The sequence below is a fragment of the Oryctolagus cuniculus genome, chromosome 20 (assembly GCF_964237555.1).
Source record: "Oryctolagus cuniculus chromosome 20, mOryCun1.1, whole genome shotgun sequence".
Classification (NCBI taxonomy): Eukaryota; Metazoa; Chordata; class Mammalia; order Lagomorpha; family Leporidae; genus Oryctolagus; species Oryctolagus cuniculus.
Genome location: NC_091451.1, coordinates 16,178,306 through 16,198,907, shown reverse-complemented (window position 1 = coordinate 16,198,907; position 20,602 = coordinate 16,178,306). Strand labels below are relative to the sequence as shown.

Below are 20,602 nucleotides of genomic sequence, written 5' to 3'. Positions count from 1 at the left end.
AATTGTACCTGCAAATTATACTGACTCTATTAAAACTAATTATATAAAATCTTAAATCACATTTAAAAATACACAAGCCAAGGAACCTATGCACAGCAAAAGAAACAATCATCAGAGTGAAGAGGCAATGAACAGAATTCATCTGACAAAGGGGATTAATATCCAGAATATATAAGAAACTAAAAAATCAACAACAAAAAACTAATCCAATTAACAAATGGACCAGGGAAATAAATAGACCTTTTTCAGAAGAAGAAATAAAAATGGCCAACATATACATGAAAAAAAAATGCTCAACATCACTAGCCATCAGGGAAATGCAAATCAAAACCACATTGAGGTATCATCTCACTCATGATAGAATGGCTATTGTCTAATGGACAAAAGAATATCAAATGCTGGTGAAGATATGAAGAAAAGGGAACTGGGATGTAAATCAGTGCAGCCATTATGAAGAATAACAGAATGGAGTTTTCACAAAAAAGTAGAAATAGATCTACCATGTCACCCAGTTATTCTCTTTCCAACTACATAGCCCAAGAAAATGAAACTTGCATATGAAAAAGATACCTGCACTCTCATGTTCATTGCAGCACTGTTCACAATAGCAAAGATATGGAATCAATCTAGATGTTCATCAATGAAAGAACAGATAAATAAAATGTGATGTAGATATACAATTGTGTGCTATCTTGTGCTATCTTGTGCTATCTTGCCATCAAAAACAATGAAATCCTAACATTTTCACAAAATGAATGAAACTGGAGATGACTATGTTAAGTGAAATAACACAAACTCAAAAAGACAAATACCACATATTTTCTCCCATATAAGGGAGTAAAAAGAATAACATAATGTGTGTATATCCACATATATTTTTTTTTTAAGATTTACTTATGTATTTGAAAGAGTTACCCAGAGAAAGGAGAGGCAGAGAGAGATAGAGAGGTCTTCCATCCAATGGTTCACTCCCCAGCTGGCCACAATGGCCAGAGCTATGCCAATCCAAAGCCAGGAACCAGGAGCTTCTTCCAGGTCTCCCACATGGGTTCAAGGGACCAAAGACTTGGGCCATCTTCTACTGCTTTCCCAGGCCACAGCAGAGAGCTGGATTGGAAGTGGAACCCATATGGGATGCTGGCACTTTAGGCCAGGGCGTTAACCCACTGCACCACAGCGCTGGCCCCAACACATATATTTATTTTCAATCCAATTTTATATATTCAACATATACAAATAAATATGTATATGTTCAATCCAAATTTTTATACACACACACATATTCAATCTACATTTGAAAGAGTGATTACTAGAAGTTGGGACAGGTTGGTGGAGAGAATGGGAATTGAATAATGGGCACTAAAATACTGTAGCCTGAATGTAAAAGGTTCTGATATGTTGCAGCAAGTGGAGTGACTATGTCTCATGATGATGTGTAATATCCTATAGAAAGAACAGGAAGACAAGAACTAGTAGGCTGCGAACACAAAAGAGAACATAAAAAATCTCTACTGAACTGCACTGCTTCATTAAAGATAGAACATTAACCCTAACATTTAATTTCTCTTTTGAAAATATGAATATTTTCAACTATAGGAAAATTGAAGATTTTTTAACAGTAAAAAATAAATAATAAAAGGAGAAAACAAAGGAGATTAAGTTTAACTTGGTAAGTTCCTTATAAGCAGCTGAATCTATTTACATGCAATTTACTTTGTAATTATTTTTGAAAAAGTAAGAAGATGGTGTCTGATATAAGTTGATAATGTGAAAATACTAGACAGTATCAAAAAGAAAGCGAAGTCAGACCATCTATAAAAAAGAAAACCCTTCGAGGTACAACAAGGATACTACAAAAGGTCCATGAAAATGGAATTAAAACATGAGTTTATCAAGACACCATCACATACTACAGGGCAGTTGTAATAAAAACAGCATGGAATTGTCACAAAAATAGACATGTAGACCAATGGAACAGAACCAGAACAGAACAGAACCCCCAGAAACTAATCCGCTCATCAACAATCAACTAATCTTTGGCAAAGGAACTAAATCAGTCCCTGGAGAAAGGAAAATCTCTTCAACAAATGGTGCTTGAAAAATTAGATCTATGCATGCAGAAGTATGAAACAAGACTCTTACATTACACCTTATACAAAAATCAACTCAAAATGGATCAATGATATAAATCTATGACCTGATACCATCAAATTACTAGAGAAAAGACAAGAGAAAGTGCAAGATTTTGGCTTAGGCAAAGACTTCTTGGAAAAGACCCCAAAATCACAGGCAATAAAAACAAATATGGACAAATGGGATTATATCAAGCTAAAAAAGCTTTTGAAGTAAAAAGGAAATACTCAACGTGTGAAGAATGAATTAATAGAATTGGAGAAAATATTGCAAGCTATGGGGCCAGTGCTGTGGCGCAGTAGGTTAATCTTCCATGTACATTGCCGGCACCCCATATGGGCGCCGGATCTAGTTCCAGCTGCTCCTCTTCCAATCCAGCACTCTGCTGTGGCCTGGGAAAGCAATAAAAGATGGCCCAAGGGCTTGGGTCCCTGCACCTGCATGAGAGACAGGGAAGAAGCACCTGGCTCCTGGCTTCGGACCAGCACAGTTCCAGACTTTGCAGCCATTTGGGGAGTGAACCAATAGAAGGAAGACCTTTCTCTCCGTCTCTCCCTCTCACTGTCTGTAACTCTACCTCTCAAATAAATAAATAAAATCTTAAAAAAATTTTGGAAATTATGCAACTGATAAAGGGCTAATATCCAGGATCTATAAAGAACTCAAGAAACTCAACAACAACAAAACAAACAATCCAGTTAAGAAATGGGCAAAGGACATGAACCAGCATATTTCAAAGGATGAAATACAAATGGCTAACTGACACATGAGAAAATGCTCAGGATCACTAGCCATCATACAAGCAGTTCTGAAGGCATTAAAGTCAGGAAGGTCAGAGCTTCCATAGCATGGCAACAGCTTTGTAGATTTCCACATCATGATAGTTAAATGGTGAAGTCAAGAGTACCAGAAGACCTGCCTTGGTAGCTTTCTGTGCTACATCTCCATGAACATAGTAACATCTTTTTCTAGGCCCAAGTGACTATGGAGAGTGAGAGCTGCCACCAAGGAGTAGTCCATTACAGAGCATGGACTCAAATAAGCACCTCGAAGCAGACCTAGTAGCAAAATATTGACAACTTTCTCACCAGTCGAGTGGAGAGATGCAGTATGGGAACCAGAATGACAACTCGGTAACAGGTGAATGCACTATGCTCCATGCTACCCTGGAGAAGGTCAGTCCTGGACAAATGCTGAGACGTGAACAAGTCTCACCACCAGGCTTCAGAGGAATGCAGCTCAACCTCCTTGGCCATCTCAAAGGACACTCAGCCTCTAAAGGGGTACCACCTCACTCCGGAGGGCTCAAAGTTATCCACCGGCCCAGAAGCAACTATATGACCAAGACTTTGGCTTTTCTTGTAAATGAGATGAAAAGATGCTGAAGGATTTTGAGTAAGGACATGGAACAATGAAACATTTTTATAGAAAGAAACCAGATTATAAATCATTACGTTAGCCTTACTAAGGAATCTGTCTTTGAGTTAAAGACTAATGAAAGCCACTGATAAATTTTAAGCAGGAAAGTCACAGAATAAAAATTGAAGGGTGAGATCATGGGTGGGAGGGAGAGTAAGGTGGAAAGTGTCACTATAATCCTAAATTTGTATATATGGAATTTGTTGACCTTAAATAAAATTAAAAAGAAAAAAACTGAATTCTAGAAAATCTGGAAACATGTAGGGGATAAATTTAAGGAGCTAAGACTTTATCTGAAGAGATCATTTAAGAGATTCCTAAAACAATGCAGATAAGATTGCAAGGATATGAATTAAAGAAATCAGCTTAAACAAAGAGGAAGAAACAGTTTTGAAACTTAAGAACAAAAATTTACTGACTGGGGCCGGCGCTGTGGCATAGCAGGTAAAGCCACCACCTACAGTGCCGGCATCCCATATAGGAGCCGGTTCAATCCTGGCTGCTCTACTTCTGATCCAGCTCTCTGCTATGGCTTGGGAAAGCAGTGAAAGATGGCCCAAGTCCTTGAGCCCCTCCACCCACATAGGAGACTCAGAAGAAGCTCCTGGCTCCTGGGTTCAGATTGGCACAGTTCTGGCTATTGCGGCCACTTGGGGAGTGAACCAATGGATGGAAGACCCCCACACACACCTCTCCTTCTCTCTATGTAACTCCAAATTTCAATTAAATAAATAAATCTTTTAAAAAATTTACTGACTGACGGAGTGAGGAGGTTAGAGGAAGAGAACAGTCTGGGATATTTCAGATTTCGTATGTAAGTCACTAGTATACAGAGATATTATTCAACTAAATATATAATGAAATAACTAGGACAATTTTTTTCTAAATATCCTAAATTAAAAGACTACAAGACATAGCAAAAGTTTCTTAAATAAATTTATCTTAAGCACATGTCAAATTGTACTAACTTAACAAGTGAGGTGACTAAAAAAGAAATGGTAATTCTGAGAAAGTATGGAGGATTATATAGGTGAGAGACAGACTACTTACATAGGTAACTAATTGGCATTTTTTAAAACAAAGCTTCTGCTTTTAAATTTGTTTAAGATTTATTTATTTGAAGAGTAGAATGATTAGAATGATACAGAGAGAGGGAGAGAAAAGAGAAAGGGAGAGAGAGAGGGAGAGAGATAGAGAGAGAGAGATCCTCCATCCCACAGTTCACTTCCCAAATAGCTACAACAGCCAAACTGTCCAGGCTAAAGCCAGGAGTCAGGAACTCCATCCAGGTCTCACACTTGAGTGGCAGGAATCCAAGTACCTATGCCATCATTTGCTCTCTTCCCAGGCATATCAGTAGGAAGGTGGATCAAAAGCATGAGCAGCTAGGACATTGAACTGGCACTCCGATATGGGATGCAAGTGTCCAGAGAGGCAGCTTAACCTGCTGCACCATGATACCAGCCCCTAAGTTGCATTTTAAATAAAAACATTAGACATTCATTTCACAGAATACATATCAATAGTTACAAAGGAAGTCTTCAGAATGATGACTGAAGATACCAGGCAGGTAAACTCTCTCAAACAGGAACAAACTGCACAATTTAGCAGCAAGTGATACAAATATATCTGGACCTCACATTGGAATAACAAAGTTCCATCCCCCTACAGCAATGTCATATATGACCAGCTACCATGAGTGCATGAAATGGTGTCAGTAGAGACCATAAGCAACAGATTATAATTTTAAAAAGACTGTATCATTGTCAATAAAAACTAACAAAAAGTAAACAAAGATACAGATTATGTAGGTTAGTCATTTCTTAGTGATGGAATAAAATACTTTCTTTTGACAGTTTGAAGAAAATAAGGCTTCCTTTGAAGTCAAACATGGATTCATTGTGAGAACATCAACAATGTCAAAGCTGAAATAAACCCAGGCAGTCAAACTAAGACACTCATGGTAGCAATGGGTGATAAGATTGCAAATGACAACTACCATGTAAACTTTTCTAAGTAACTGAGTTTAGGTTTCATCATCATTGACGCTCATCCATTCACTAAAGGCAACTCTTAGATAAAGCAGTAAATAAGAAGGAGCAGGTGCAGACAGCACAGTATCTGGAGCAAAACCAAACTTACTTGAAGAACAGAAAAAAGTCCAGAGTATATGTAATGAGTAGGGCAGGGGATTTTGGTGAAAGAAGAGTTACATAGCTATTAGAGGACAGATCACGTGGTTTAATAGAAATTGTAAGGACATTGGCTTTATTCTAAGTGAGATGAAATTAAAGCAGGAGCATGATGCAATCTGATTTACATTTTTGCTAGACTGCACCAACCTTAGGAAAAATGAACGGGGGATAGGGAATAAGCAACAGTGCAAATTATTAGGAAGAACAGCCAAAGCAGAGTCTGGTCTTTGTAATAAGATGGAAGTGGCAGAGAGGCAGTGTTGTGACACAACAGGTTAAGTTACCTCCTGGGATGCTGGCATTCCATATGAGTGTTGGTTCTAGTCCCAGCTGCTCCACTTCCAAGCCAGCTTCCTGTTAATGTGCCTGGGAAAGCAGCAGAAGATGGCCCAAGTGCTTAGGCCCCTGCACCCACATAGGAAACCTGAATAGAGTTCCATGCCTCTGGCTTTGGCCTTGTCATTGTGGCTATTTGGGAAGTGAACGAGCATATGGGCGATCTCTCTCTCTGTCTCTCCCTCTCACTCTGTAATTCTGCCTTCCAAATAAATAAATACATCTTTTTTTTAAAAAAAAGGGTAGTAGTGGCAGAGATTGTCAGATATAGGCTATATTTTGTATGAACTGGACTTTCTCATGTGTTGAATATAAGGTATGAGGGAAAGAACAGAATAAAAAATGGTTCTTAAGATTTTTGTTCGAACTGGAAAAATTAAGTTACTCAAAGAAAGGGAAAGACTAAAGATAGTGTACCTTTGAGGGTAAAGGGATTAAGAATTATATTCTTACCAAGATGATGTAACATGCTGGTTGGGCATCCAAATTTTGAGGTAGGCAACTAGGACACAAAAGATTCATGTTCAATGAAGACAGGTGAAGGCCAGCATATAAATACCATTTATAGCTAGGGGACTAAATTAGATTTCTTGTGGATAGAGTGTATGTATACAGAAGAAAGGAATAAACCAAGAAAAAGGGCTGCTAGGAGATGGATATAAAGTAACTGTGAACTCCTTGCTGATATTTGCTGTCATTAAGCAGCAGTGCAACCTTCCTCAAGAACATGGAAATTAAAAAATCTATTAATACTTCTACAAAGGTTAGACTATAAACCCAACATTTAATAAGCCAGAACAGAGACATTCAATGCCATCTTCCAAAATCTTCTCTATAACCTGGGTCATGGGCAAAATTCTGTGCCTCAAACATTCATATGTTGACATCTTAATCCCCAGTATCTCACAATTCAACCATATTTGGAAATAAATTCTTTAAAGAAACGATTAAGTTAGAAATGTCTTTATAGTATACTTTAATCCAAAATGAGTGATATCAGGCCAAGAAAAAAAGAGTAAGAGGTTTTTGGGAACAAGTTAACATATAAAGTGGTTTTATATAAAGCATCAATTTTGATAAGCATCAGTACCAGCTTTCATTTGTAACACGGTTTGTAGCACTGGAAGAAAAGGATTCTGTGATTGTTGAAGTGAATTGTTATAACTGTAAAGAGATGATAAAATATTGAAAAACATTTTCTAAATGCATAGCACATGGTTAATTTGAGCTTCTGTACACTACAGTATGTTCCATTTTCATTCAGTTTGTTTATTTGCTCCTGGCTTGCAACCAGCCCAGCTCTGGCCATCATGACCATTTGTGGAGTTAACTAGCAGATGGAAGATCTTTCTGTGTTTCTCCCTCTGTCTATAACTCTGCCTCTCAAATAAATAAAATATTTTTATTAAAATCATTGGGAAGAAATTTGGACATGGAAATGTGTGCACAAAGGAAGAACCATGTGAAGACAAGAAAATATGATAATCTGCAAGTCAAGGAAAGAAGCCTTGGAGAAAAGTACTTCCTGTACCTTGACATTGCACTTCTGGCCTCCAGAAATGTGAGAAAATAAATTTCTGCTATTTAAGCCACTCAGTCTATGGTATTTGTTATGGTAACCCTAGCAAATTAATATAATCTGATTAGATGTAATCATCTAAGAAAGCATAGAAGACATAAAATATGCAGGAGTTTGAAACCAAAGGGACCAGTTACAGGGCAGCAAGCTGGAACAAATTCTACATTAAAGGAGAGGTAGATAGGTCATAAATGCAATCATATCCATAAATTAGCCATCACAGAAGCTGACAGAATAGTGAAATAATGGGAGGTGGCAGATAAGAGATTAGAAAGACAAGGTGAATGTATAACATGAAGTGTGTAAATATACAGTAAGGTATGAGTAAATGTGAGGCAAGATTTCCACTAATCTTGTAATGGTGGACTGACCTTGTCATCAAGATCTATACTTTCTGCACACCTCAAGGGCACAGAACCATAAACAAAAAGACTAATTTAGTGTCACTTCTGCCAGTGGCCAATGGTCCCCAATATCCATTCTCCCATTTTTAGTTAATAATAACAACCCTAATTTTTTTTTAGTTAGCACATTTCCATCCCACTAAAACATGGCATATTCTATGTCTCTCTCATAGTTAAATATAATCATGTAATAGGCTTCTATTCAAGGAGATACAAGAAATATATGAAACTTCCAATAGGTTCTCTTTGCCATTTCATTCCCTTCTTGAAATGTGAATATGAAGGCTGAAGTTCCAAAAACCATCGTAACCATCTTGGGCCATGAAGTAAAGGCCACACTCTAAGGATGAGAACTGAAGGGGTTATAGAAAGATGAAAGGAATCTGATTCCTTGGTGACTGAGGAGCTCCTCTATTAGCCTTTGACCATCCATCTCTAGTTCTTTACTGTGAATGAAGTACACTTCCATCTTAGCCTAATACATATAGAATTAAGTGTGTATCACTGCTCTAATCTTCCATCCTTAGCCTATTTTTCCCAGTAGCATCAATTTGTAGACTTTGCCCCACTCTCTATTCCTTAAATTTGAATGTTTATGTATATATATATATATCTTCCTTTTAAAAAATAAAAGATTTATTTATTTGAAAGGCAGAGTTACACAGAGAGAGTGAGAGGTCTTCCATCCGCTGGTTCACTGCCCAAATGTCCACAACAGCCAGAGCTGGGCCAATCCAAAGCCTGGAGCCAGTAGCTTCTTCCAGGTCTCCCACACAGGTGCAGTACCACTGGGTACTGCTTTCCCAGGCCACACCAGAGAGCTGGAACTTGAAGTAATGCCCATATAGAATGAGGACACTGCAGGCGGCCACTTTACCCATCAGGACACAGCACCAGCCCCTTAAATTTCTTAAAATTAAATAAGGCTTTTGTCAGCAACAATCCAGGAATCTTTTACTTAAGGTCCTGGGAACCATCTCTTCCCAATGTTAATATCAGGGAAAACAGTGCTCCTATCTCCTCTTACTATGGAAGTTAACCCAAGTGGTTTACACTAATCTTTACGCAACAGCTTGTCATACAGAGAGCAAAGTATTACTTTTCCTTTGCTAACCTGTATTAACTAACACAGAAGGCCACCCCAAAGGTGAACCATCAGAGAGTGGATAACAAATGGTGTTGTCAAGTCCTCTATGTAAGGACAAGCATGTTATGGTTTGTACCTACTTGGCTTATACGAGATTTTTCATTTTGGCAATCTCATCAATGGATTGCCTGTAACGTCCATCCCAGTCTAGTTTGATGCTCACAGAATAACAAAATTTTCTTTTCTATATTTGTGGAAATTTTGAGATGCCAAGATTCCTTTTAGATTTTTCCTCAGCAATATCAATTTCTTTACGTCCACTACCTTAACTAGCCTCCCTCCACCCCAACCTTACTTTTCCCAAGTACTTTCGCCGGTCAATAACTTGCGGCTTGCTGACCTCACAGTTTTCTCGGAACACTCAACGAGAGAACACAACCGATCGGCTGTGAGAACCACGACTCCCAGCATTCCGAGCGCTCTGAGCGCGGCGCACTTCCTCTTCCGGCCCGGAGGCTGCGCGAACCGGAAGTGCTGTTCTTAGACCGCAGCGCGGAGATTGATTCACCTTCACCTGGGCAGAGCCCCAGCTGAACCGAATAGGAGCGGTAAAACATGAACGGAAGAGTGGATTACTTAATCACCGAGGAAGAAATCAATCTTACTAGAGGACCCTCAGGTATGTGCGGAGCGGGCTGTCTTTGGGAGTAGGGGACTTGAGGTGTGCCTTTGCAGAGCAGACCCTCTTTTTGTTGCGCCGGATTCACCTGGCCTCAGAGTAGGCAGGCCCCAACGTAGGAGGTTAGGAATGTTGAAAGAATATATTGATATCCATCATTGGCTAGATGACGGGTCGGATTACAACACGTATTTCTAATCTGGAAAGATTTCTTTTTGCTCATGGTGCTAGAGAAGCCTAGAATAAAACCCGCTGTTTAGCCAGCATTCCGTGGACACACTCTTCCTTCTATTACCTGGTCTCTCCTTGTTCCTTGGAGGATCGTTTAGCCAAATTGGGAACGTAAACTATGTGACCGCTATATTCAAAAAGCTGTACCTATGGAATTTGTATTTATTAAATAAAACGATTCTTAAAAAAACAAAAAAAAACAATGTGAACTCTAAATAAATGCACAGATGTTCTGGTGCCAGGATTCCTTCCTCATTTCTGAGAAATTAGTATATAGTGTCAACTAGACTGTTAAAGCAGGAAGACGCTTTAGAGATCTGTTACAGGAGTTTCCAAACTTGGTTCTGCTACAAAACTATCCAGGCTTTGTTTTTGTTTTTGCTTTTTTATGCTAGTATAAAATTAGAATGCTGATTTCTAGTTCTCATTTCTAGAGATTTGGATTCAATACGAATTTGTTTTTAACAACTTACATGATTCTGATACAGTCAGATCCTTACACCTTCTGTACTCCCCCCTCCCCCAGATATTCCTTCCCTAGACTGAGCTGTTGACATTGCTACTCACTGCCTGCCTTGGACTTGGTTGGCTTTTTTTTTTTTAGCAGTTGTTGAGTTTATTAAGAGCTTTAACCATGGAATTGTACTATCTAGGCACAAAGCTTGTTATCTAACCGCTTACTGGTTCTTTGGTGTATTTTTTTCCACTGAGTGACATTGGTGCCTTAGTTGCTCATCTGTTAATTGGAGGTGATTATAGAATACAATATATAGTTTTTGAGAATGAAATTAATTAATTGATAAAACATCTAAATATATTTGTAAAATAATTAGAGCATTGTCTGACACACAGTAAGCAGTATGTATTTGCTACTACTGTTATTTTTATTGGGTGAATGGCTAGATTTGCATGGTAAATGTTATTGAAAAAGACCCTGTAGAAATCATAAGCCCCATGTGCTCCATCTAAAAATGTTTCTAAAATCCTTTTTTCTGTTCCCAGTGCCACTATCTATAATAGTTAATCACTTTTCTCATCTGGAATTTTGCAGTAGCTTAATCACCACTGACAGATTATCCTTTATAAAATATGACTTGCAGAACTACCTATATTTTGTGTCTTTCTTTTTGTTATATAAAATTGGAAGCTGGTCTTATGGAAATATAATTAAGCAGAGTAACTAAGCCCCTTGGATTCTTTCTTCCTATTTTATAAAATTTTTTTATTTCTCTTACTCAATACTTACCGACTTTAAAGCTAATATGGAAAGCTAGTTTTCAACCAGAATCTGTTTTTCTGTACCTTTCTGCCACTGGTAATTGTTTTTCATATAAGGCTAATTAAAACTGTGCTAGTTCCTTTTCTGATTGCCCTGCACTTATTTTCCCTTGCTTCTACTTTGCCTGGTCTTCCTTTAGCCTAAATATCTTGTTGTAACATTACTTTTTGTGATATTTGAGTTTGGGTTCTTGATTCTTGCTTAAGAATTTAATGTACTTGGCAGTGACATCTGCATCATTTCTAGAATCTCCCAACTAGAGCTGAGCAGAATCTTATTCTGGGCACTAAATAATTTAAATTCAGTATAATATCACTAAATCATTTTTGGCATTTGCAAAGCAGTGTTGCCTAATATTTAGTTCACCATTCACCACAACTTCTGAGTCTGTTTGTCTTGCAGATATAAAGTTCCTAGTGTTTGTATTTTTCAGAAGCATTGGAGTTAGGGCAAACTTCATGGGATTAATTAAAAGAAATTCTATCTAGCTAATATATTGCAACCAAAAGTGGATTAGTTTTTGTATTGTATGTGAGTTTATCCACAGGGTGGTTTCTTGAATTTTCCTAAACATTTTCATGTCTTAGTCACAGAGCCAGGGAACTTATGAGGAGGGTCAAACCACAACTTTAGGATTGAATATGGATAAAAACAGTTATTTGCAATTTGGTTTGTTCTATTAGCAAGGAAAGGTTTCAAGTTCCTATTTATTTCTAGAATTGGTATACTGGTATGTGATACTCTTGGTCTCAGATCTAATTCAGCTTTTCTTCATAGTGTTGTCATGAAGATAAACCACGAAGAAGTCAATAATCATCGTTAGAGTCCTCTATGTAATTTTTGTAATTCCATCGGGATCTTTCTTTCTATAGGAAGAATATGAAAAGTCTCTAACTACGTATACATTTTTTACAGTGAGCAGCATGGTTATTTGTCTTTATACAGCTTCCTACCCTAAGACCTCATCATTTAATGAAGGTAACTACAAGAAAGTGTGTACTGCTCTGCTTTTGTGCCAGTGATCTGGGATATTTCCACTGTTTATGCCCATTTTGCAAGGCAAATTAATCTGTTCCATCTAATCCTCCTTACTACAAGGAAAATTAGAACAATGAAATGAGTGTCTGAGATGGCACAAGGAAATTTGGCATGTAGCTTGCCATCTCATCTGTAACTACTTTCTCAACTGTGGAAGGAGAGACTTGGGCTAGGAGCTCCTCTTTTTTCCAAGTTAATGATTCTTTTGCCCAATCTGTGTGTTAGTCTGATTCTTGCTGTTCTGAACCAATTGGATAAAGAATTGGCAAAGACAATGATAACAATATCAAGTGCCTTCAAGGGTTGAACATTTCCATTTCATCATTTATGGAACTGCCTCTCTCTTTTTCTTTTATGGAATCCAGTTTTATTGTATTCTCCAAAGCTCCTGTCTTTTCCTTTATCACATTGAGAGTTCTTGATGTTGGAAAGAGTAGGTAGCTCTAAGAAGCTTGTCTCTAATCTAGCTTTCATTAATTTTGTCAGGTGGAGATGGTCCATAAAGGTAACCCTCCTACACAAGGGTACCAAGATTAAGATTCCTATTTTCAGGCCTAAAAACACAATGGGATTCAGCAAGTTGCTAAAATCGGTAAAGAGGGAAGAGAATCTCTGTTTTCTTCCTTTTTTTTTTTAAAGATTTATTTTATTTATTTGAAAGACAGAGTTATAGAGAGAGGTAGAGGCAGAGAGAGAGGTCTTCCATCCGCTTGTTCACTCCCCAGATGGCTGCAACAGCCGGAGCTGCGCCGATCTGAAGCCAGGAGCCAGGAGCTTTTTCCGGGTCTCCCACGTGGGTGCAGGGGCCCAAGGACTTGGGCCATCTTCTACTGCTTTCCCAGGCCATAGCAGAGAGCTGGATTGGAAGAGGAGCAGCAGGACTAGAACCGGTGCCCATATGGGATACTGGCACTTTAGGCCAGGGCGTTAACCCGCCATGCCACGGCGCTGGCCCCTTCTTCCTTTTTTTTTTTTTTTTTTCTTTTTGACAGGCAGAGTTAGACAGTGAGAAAGAGAGAAAGACAGAGAGAAAGGTCTTCCTTTTTCCGTTGGTTCACCCCCCAAGTGGCCGCTTCAGCCAGCACATTGCGACCGGCGCTGCGCTGATCTGAAGCCAGGAGCCAGGTGCTTCCTCCTGGTCTCCCATGTGGGTGCAGGGCCTAAGGACCTGGGCCATCCTCCACTGACTTCCCGGGCCACAGCAGAGAGCTGGCCTGGAAGAGGAGCAACCGGGACAGAACCGGCGCCCCAACTGGGACTAGAACCCGGAGTGCCAGCGCCGCAGGTGGAGGATTAGCCTAGTGAGCCGTGGCGCTGGCCCCTTCTTCCTTTCTTTAAAGACCTTGCAGAGAATGATGGGTTGTCACAATGTTTTAGTAATAAATAGTTAAGGTTATCTCGTAGTTTGCTAGTTTATGTCTGTACAGGTACATCTTCACAGTGACTCTGACTGGTAGGTGTTAAATCCACATTATTAGAAGGAGAAATTGTCTAAGAGCAGTTAAGGATTTACCCAAGTTCTAAAGCTAGTAAGTTCAAAGGATATTATTCCAGGTCTGTTGATTCTATTGCACTATATATTATCTCCCACCATAGTAGCTGTGCTAAGAAGTTGACTGCTAACCTTTCTCCTGACCTCTATTTTGTTATGTCATGCTTTAATCCCTGAAGGATTTGAGCCATGTTAAATGACAGTGGAAAGATTTTATAGTTTGCTCTTGATAGAACTGAGATCATATCAAGGTAGGAACCTAAAAGCAAGAAACCTCATTAAATCTAAGCATTTGAGCCTTTACAGACCTATCATGTGCTTTGAACTTAACTCTTAAGACTTTTACTAACAATATTCCGATGTATTCTTTCCTTTGTGTGTCAAATAGATCTGAAACGAAGGTGCTGTTTCCTTGCCTTATTTTCTCTGTCACATCAAGTCTAGCCCTTTGTGAAATTTAGAATCCAATGGACTTATAATTTTCACATGTGAAAAGTTAAATCTCAGTGAAAGGAGCATAAAACATTTTAAGGGGCATATATTTGCTGGCAGAGGAAAGAGAATGTGAAGTGTGAAAGAGAATGTGGTAATCTGACCCTGTACTAGAAAAGTTCACAGAATGGAGCTCCCTGGTAGGACCAAATTGGTCAATTTAAAGAAGGTAGAACTTATTTTGGTCACATAGAATGGAAAGATTTTAGGCTAGTGCCAAGGACATGGATGAGTGTGGCTTTAGCAGTAACAGAAGAAAATGGGCAAACATACTCTGAGGTCAGTGGGTAAAGCATCCTGGAGAGAAGGAAAGGTTCATTTGGGAGATTCAAGGGAGAAAAAGTTGCTGAGGTAGTTAGATATTGGGTTCAGTAGAGTCATCAGTATTAATGTGAGAACTTAACCTTTCTTTAAGGTTCCATCTTGAATCCCTTATCTTTCTATTCACTGGGTAAGACTAAATTCAGGAGTCACATTTTCTAGGATGCTGCCTTCATCCAAGCTAAATGTTCCCATATTAACAATATTATATGCTATTTATACATTGACTGTCATATATTGCCAAGATTTAGGAATTAGGCTCAGTGTGTGTGACTTAAAAGTCTGGGCTCTGATTGATACATAATTTTTTCCACAATCAGGATTTTTATTTAATTTTCTAGTGGTCATTTTACTTATTTTCCTCACTCTTTCAGTTAAGTATGATAATTTTCCACAATAAACTACTTAAAGAGATGTTTGGGTCAAGAATACCATGAAATGGCAGGGGGGAAATCACTGCTATTTTTAAAAATACAAACACTTTCAGCAATTATATCAAAGAAAACCACTCAATATTTGTGCAGAATGTGTTCTCAGTGTTTCCTTGAGGCAAGCTTTCCTTACCATCTTACAGTTGGCAGGGCCACAGTTTGTCATGCTGGGTGGTAAAAGTTCACACAGCTTCACATTATAGGAGACTTTGGTTAGAAGACTCTAAGGTCTTGAAATCCCAAATTGGCATGATTCTATCAATGCCACTTGTGTAAAATCCATGACAGTCTTGCTTGTCCACCTCAGTACTAAGCTCTTCAGTGATGCTGTTTTGTTGCAAGGTCTGCAAGGCTTCATTGTGGCCCTTGATCAAGATTTTCCTGTCCATATTGCAGAAGTGTTCCACGACAGATGTGTTATACTGAATATTCTGTTTTGGAGTATCCAGTTGGAAGACAGATGTCAAGCAGCCCTGTCATGGTAGCTGTTGGACAGTGGGTAGTATTCACGGCCTAAAGCTGCAGCATCATTCTTTGAGAAAAGTGATAAACTCAAATTACAAAGTTGAAACCTGCATACTCTTTTAGGATATTGGGATCCTACGTCATGGCTGACGTAGGCCAGGCATTTCCAACTGATGGAGAAGCAGACGCTGGGGACCCAGCCACCAGTGCCCCTGCCACCAAACTCTGACATCAGCTGACCAAAAGGCATCTTGCTGCCCTGGGACATACTGAATGACTTTTAATTTGCTTCTTTAATTGCTTTTTAATGCCTTGCATTTTGATCTTCCTGCCACCAAAATACAAATGGGGATGCCAATCCATGCTGAGAACTCTGGAGTGAATTAGCTTTTTTTTTTTTTTTTTTTTTTTTTGACAGGCAGAGTGGACAGTGACAGAGAGAGACAGAGAGAAAGGTCTTCCTTTGCCATTGGTTCACCCTCCAATGGCTGCCGCGGCCGGCGCACCGCGCTGATCCGATGGCAGGAGCCAGGTACTTATCCTGGTCTCCCATGGGGTGCAGGGCCCAAGTACTTGGGCCATCCTCCACTGCATTCCCTGGCCACAGCAGAGAGCTGGCCTGGAAGAGGGGCAACCAGGACAGAATCCGGCGCCCCGACCGGGACTAGAAGCCGGTGTGCCGGCGCCGCAAGGCGGAGGATTAGCCTAGTGAGCCGTGGCGCCGGCTGCGTGAATTAGCTTTTTAATGCTCTGTCTCACCTACCAGTCATTTCAGATTCAAAGTTACAAGTAGAAAAGCTCCAACCTCTGCTGCCAGTTTGCTCCTTAGGGGAAACCACGTCACAAAAGTGGCTGTATGATTAATCCTCAGGATTACCAGGGTTGGCTTCCAAGCACTATCTTTCTGACTCTTGACATAGGCATTGCAGTCTGCCCTGCAAGTGACATTCTGAGCCCAGTCAGTAACGCTGATGTGTCCATTGTACTCCGTAAGTTTATAAGCTTGCACCCATTAGCTCCCATTCTTATAGATGTTCACTTGTTGGTTAATAAGAGCAATACAGTCCCTGTTCCAGGCAGGTGTTTGGCTCCAGGAAGAACTAGTGCAAGGAACTTACTCTCATTGTTTTCAGAAGGATGGACTGGAGAAGTGTAAAAAAACTAAGAGCAGAGAAATCACAGACAAGTGTATGGATGGGAATAGTCTTTTTTTTTTTTCTTTACTGTTTGTTTTCTTACTTGTGTGTCTCTTCATATACTTCACTCTAAGCTCCTCTGATTCAAAGAAAGTGTATTTCATTTCTTGTTTTCCTAATACTTTGGTACATGACATAAAGTGATCAATAAGTGTTCATGAAGTTACTGGGCAAACTGATAGATGTCAGAATAATATAATGGAATGTTTTTAAATAAAGAGAGCAAGTAAGATGGTCTGTTTCAGCTTTCAAAAAGTCATAAACAAGGTTCTCTCCCAAGAAAGAAAGAAAGGATAATTTGAGAGACATTGAGATTAGACATATATATTATTATGATAGATAAGAAACCAAAAATGAGGAGAAAGAATAGATAGAAAATTCTATGTAGAGAGAGGAGTATATGGTACAAACATCTGTTGTTTCGAGAATCAGTCTTAAAATCTTTTGCAAACAATGCTTAAGAATAAGTGTAAAGTAAAATATCTAGCACTTACTTTGGGGAAATAGAAAAACAAGCTGAATGGTACTAAACTATAGAAATATTTTGTGAGGCCATGTGACTAGGCATAAAAGCGGCCAATGACTGTATCTGATTAAATGAAAATAATTTATTGAGGGGAAATATCTAAACTTTATTGATAGAATTTTAATTGCTGCTTTCAGAAGACTCAAAAAATAAAGAGAAATTGCTTTTAATAGTTCATTTACCATACATTATGTATCTATGCTATGATTAGGAATCATGAATACTAGAATGAAACATAAGAAACTACCCCTGTTTTAAGGAATTTTATAGTTCAACAGGACAATAATTATGGTAGGCATGTACTAAGTACCATTAAGAGATAGCATAGTCAAAGAGTGGGGACCTTCATAAAATACCTCTATTCCTCATTGAATCATCATACACAAAAGATTCAAAAAACTAAAATGCCTTTGTTTTGGAAACAAATTAGATGTTATTCTCTCTTTGTACAAAGCTATGGTGTATTCATGCCTGCTGTAATGTAAAGTTAGTTTATCTTATGTTGGGCAAGAAACAGTAGAGTAAGAAGTTGAAAAGAGGTAATGGCAAGTTTCTGGGCAATGGAAAAGGTACATATTGTAATGTGAAGGGAAATTGAAGAGTTTGAAGCATTTCATTGTTGAAAACAAGAAACTAATAGAGGCATGATCTCTATGCCCACCTAAATATTTGAAAGAGAAGCTTTGGAGCAGTGAAAAGAACTCATAGTATATGTAATGGAAAGTACTGCCTGGAACGTGTTTGGTAAGGCCCTGTTTGTTGCCTTCTTTAGCTGGATCACCAGGATGGGAGGATTAAATGCTTTCATTTTTTGTTTTAAAGTACTTTTTTGTAGTATTGATTACGTACCAGGCACTGTTTTAAGTTCTTTACCAAAAGGGGATGGGGGGATCGTTTAATTGATTTGAAATACTTAAGTGGTATCTGTCACTACTTCTCCTGTGTGGAGCATAGACTTTAGTGGGGCAAGAGTTTAGTTATCAGGAAATGTAGGGTAATTGTCATAGGGATGTCTGGGACATTGGACCTCCTTCTCGATTTTCCCTTCTTTTCCTTTGTGCCTTCCTTTTCAGGTTATGAAGAAGACTGCTGGGGCTCTCAGAGACATTTTCAGTCCCCCAGAACTGGAAATGTTAGGAACTCCTGACTTAGGTGTTGCTTCCAATGCTGTTATCAGTGAGTTGACACCAGTCGAGCTCTTTCTATGTAATTGGTGTGATATTGGCACAGGAGATACTGCACCCACGGGGGAGAGCCAGATGAAGTTCCTGGCTCCTGGCTTCAGGCTGGTTCAGCCCCAGCTGTTGCAGCTATCTGAGGAGTGAACCAGTGGATGGAAGCTTGCTCGCTCTTCTGTAACTCTGACTTTCAAATAAATAAAATAAATCTTTAAAGAAAAAATGCTAAATAGGAACTAATATTGAAGTAAACAGATGAATAAATAAGCAATTTCAGTGAGTATGTGTGCAGGTAAAGGGAAGAAGACATCTAAAATCATAAAGATGTAGAACAGTTATGGAATGAGGGTGGGGAGAGAGAAGAGAGTGGAAAGCAAGGAAATAACAGTTACTAAATTTTTTTTGTTCACTGTGTGGCAGGAACTTGCTAATGTCCAAAGATGACCAGAAAAGTAGGTTATGAAGGTTTTGAGTTTGAACATCATCTTCTATATCAGCATTTACCTTCCTTTTTTGTTTTTACTTTCAATTATCATTCATATTTAACATTTAATCTTCAGAATATGCTCAGAATTTTTTTAAAAAATAATTTTTATCATAATTGTATAGAAAATGATAGAAAAGGTCCTAAGCAAAAGGAATAGTGTAGCCAGTTCTTGTTGCCTGATTGTTACCAAATTACTGATGCTTTGAAAAACTTTTTACTTTCTTTTGTTATTCATTAATAAATAGAAGTCAACAATAAATGTTTGGAATGCTTACATTTAAGAATTACTTTGTTCACTTTTTTTTTTTTGGCAGTGTCAACAATAGATATTTATTTTTACACAATCTAGAGGCTGAAAGTCCAAAATAAAGTATGAACAGGTTTGGATTCATTCGAGGCCTCTTTGCTTGAGTTAGAGTTGTAGCCTTCTTGCTGTGTCCTCCAATCAAATTCATTTTTTAATTAGCTTTATTGAGACATAATTCGCATTCATTGATGTACATTCATTTTTATAAAATATTTATTTACTTAAAAGTCAGAGTTAAAGAGAGAGAGAGCGAGATATAGAGTGACAGTGAGAGAGAGAGAGAAAGAAAAAGGGAGAGAGATGGGGCCAGTGTTGTGGTTCAGCAGGTTAAAGTTTCAGCCTGCAATGCTGGCATCCTATATGGGTGCCAGTTTGAGCCCCAGCTGCTCCACTTCCAATCCAGCTTCCTTCTAATATGCCTGGGAAAGCAACAGAGGATGGTCCAAGTCCTTGGACCCCTGCACCCACATGGGAGACCCGGAAAGAAGCTCCTGGCTCCTAACTTCAAATCAGCACATACCTCTCTCTGTAACTCTGTCTTTCACATAAATAAAATTAATCTAAAAAAAGAAAGAAAAGAAAAGAAAGGGTGGGAGAGAGAGAGAGACATGCTCCATCCACTGGTTCATTCCCCAGATGGCTATAATGATAACAGCCAGGATCAGGGCAGTCCAAAGCTAGATTCCAGGATCTTCATCAGAGTCCCCCATGAGAGTGGCAGGTCCACAGCAAATGATGGCTCAAATACTTGACTCCTGCCATGCATGGGTGAGACCTGTGTGGTGGCTCAGACTCCTGAGCTTGTATCTTGGTTATCTTAACACTCATAAAATGGGTTATCTTTAATATAGTTAAAGATATTTTAATGGCTATGGAGATATCCAGATATGCTGCTGCTTCTTGAGTCAGTTTTGTTAACTTACAGGTTTGTTTTTTTTTTTAAAGATTTGTTTATTTATTTGAAGGCAGAGTTACAGAGAGGCAGAGAGAGAGAGAGAGAGAGAGAGAGGTCTTCCATCTGCTGGTTCACTCCCCAGTTGGCTGCAACAGCTGGAGCTGCTCCATTCCGAAGCCAGGAGCCAGGAACTTCTTCTGGGTCTCCCATGCAGGTGCACAGGCCCAAGGATTTGGGCCACCTTCTACTGCTTTTCCAGACCATAGCAGAGAGCTGGATTTTTTTTTTTTCAACACTTAATCAATAACTTATTTTCAGGACTGTTTGTATTCTAGATTAAACTTTAATTAATTTACTTCATTTATAAAGACAACTGTGGTGATTAGCTGGTAGGACGATGACTGGGGGTCAGGTGCGGTATTTGAGGTCACG

General features: G+C 38.8%; 1 protein-coding gene, 1 long non-coding RNA gene and 1 pseudogene across 9 annotated transcripts in view; 1 reads left to right on the top strand and 2 right to left on the bottom strand.

The window, feature by feature from the left end:
- LOC103345158 (LINE-1 retrotransposable element ORF2 protein) overlaps positions 1–9,627 on the bottom strand; it is a 211,702-nt gene extending 202,075 nt beyond the window's left edge. For 5 of the 7 annotated variants that reach the window (XR_011384892.1, XR_011384890.1, XR_011384891.1 and 2 more), the window contains exon 1: positions 9,509–9,627. This is a non-coding gene — a long non-coding RNA (LINE-1 retrotransposable element ORF2 protein). The other 2 variants (XR_011384885.1, XR_011384887.1) reach the window with 2 other exon arrangements.
- Positions 9,628–9,645: 18 nt separating this feature from the next.
- Positions 9,646–20,602, top strand: part of SYNJ2BP (synaptojanin 2 binding protein) — a 48,871-nt gene continuing 37,914 nt past the window's right edge. Inside the window, exon 1 of one of the 2 annotated variants that reach the window (XM_002721658.5) lies at positions 9,646–9,832. In XM_002721658.5, coding sequence (XP_002721704.1) covers positions 9,769–9,832 — 64 coding nt within the window. In that variant the 5' untranslated portion in view covers positions 9,646–9,768. The remainder of the gene's footprint in view (positions 9,833–20,602) is intronic. The other variant, XM_070065168.1, reaches the window with a different exon arrangement.
- On the bottom strand, positions 15,240–15,849 carry LOC138847309 (actin-related protein 2/3 complex subunit 1A pseudogene; annotated as a pseudogene).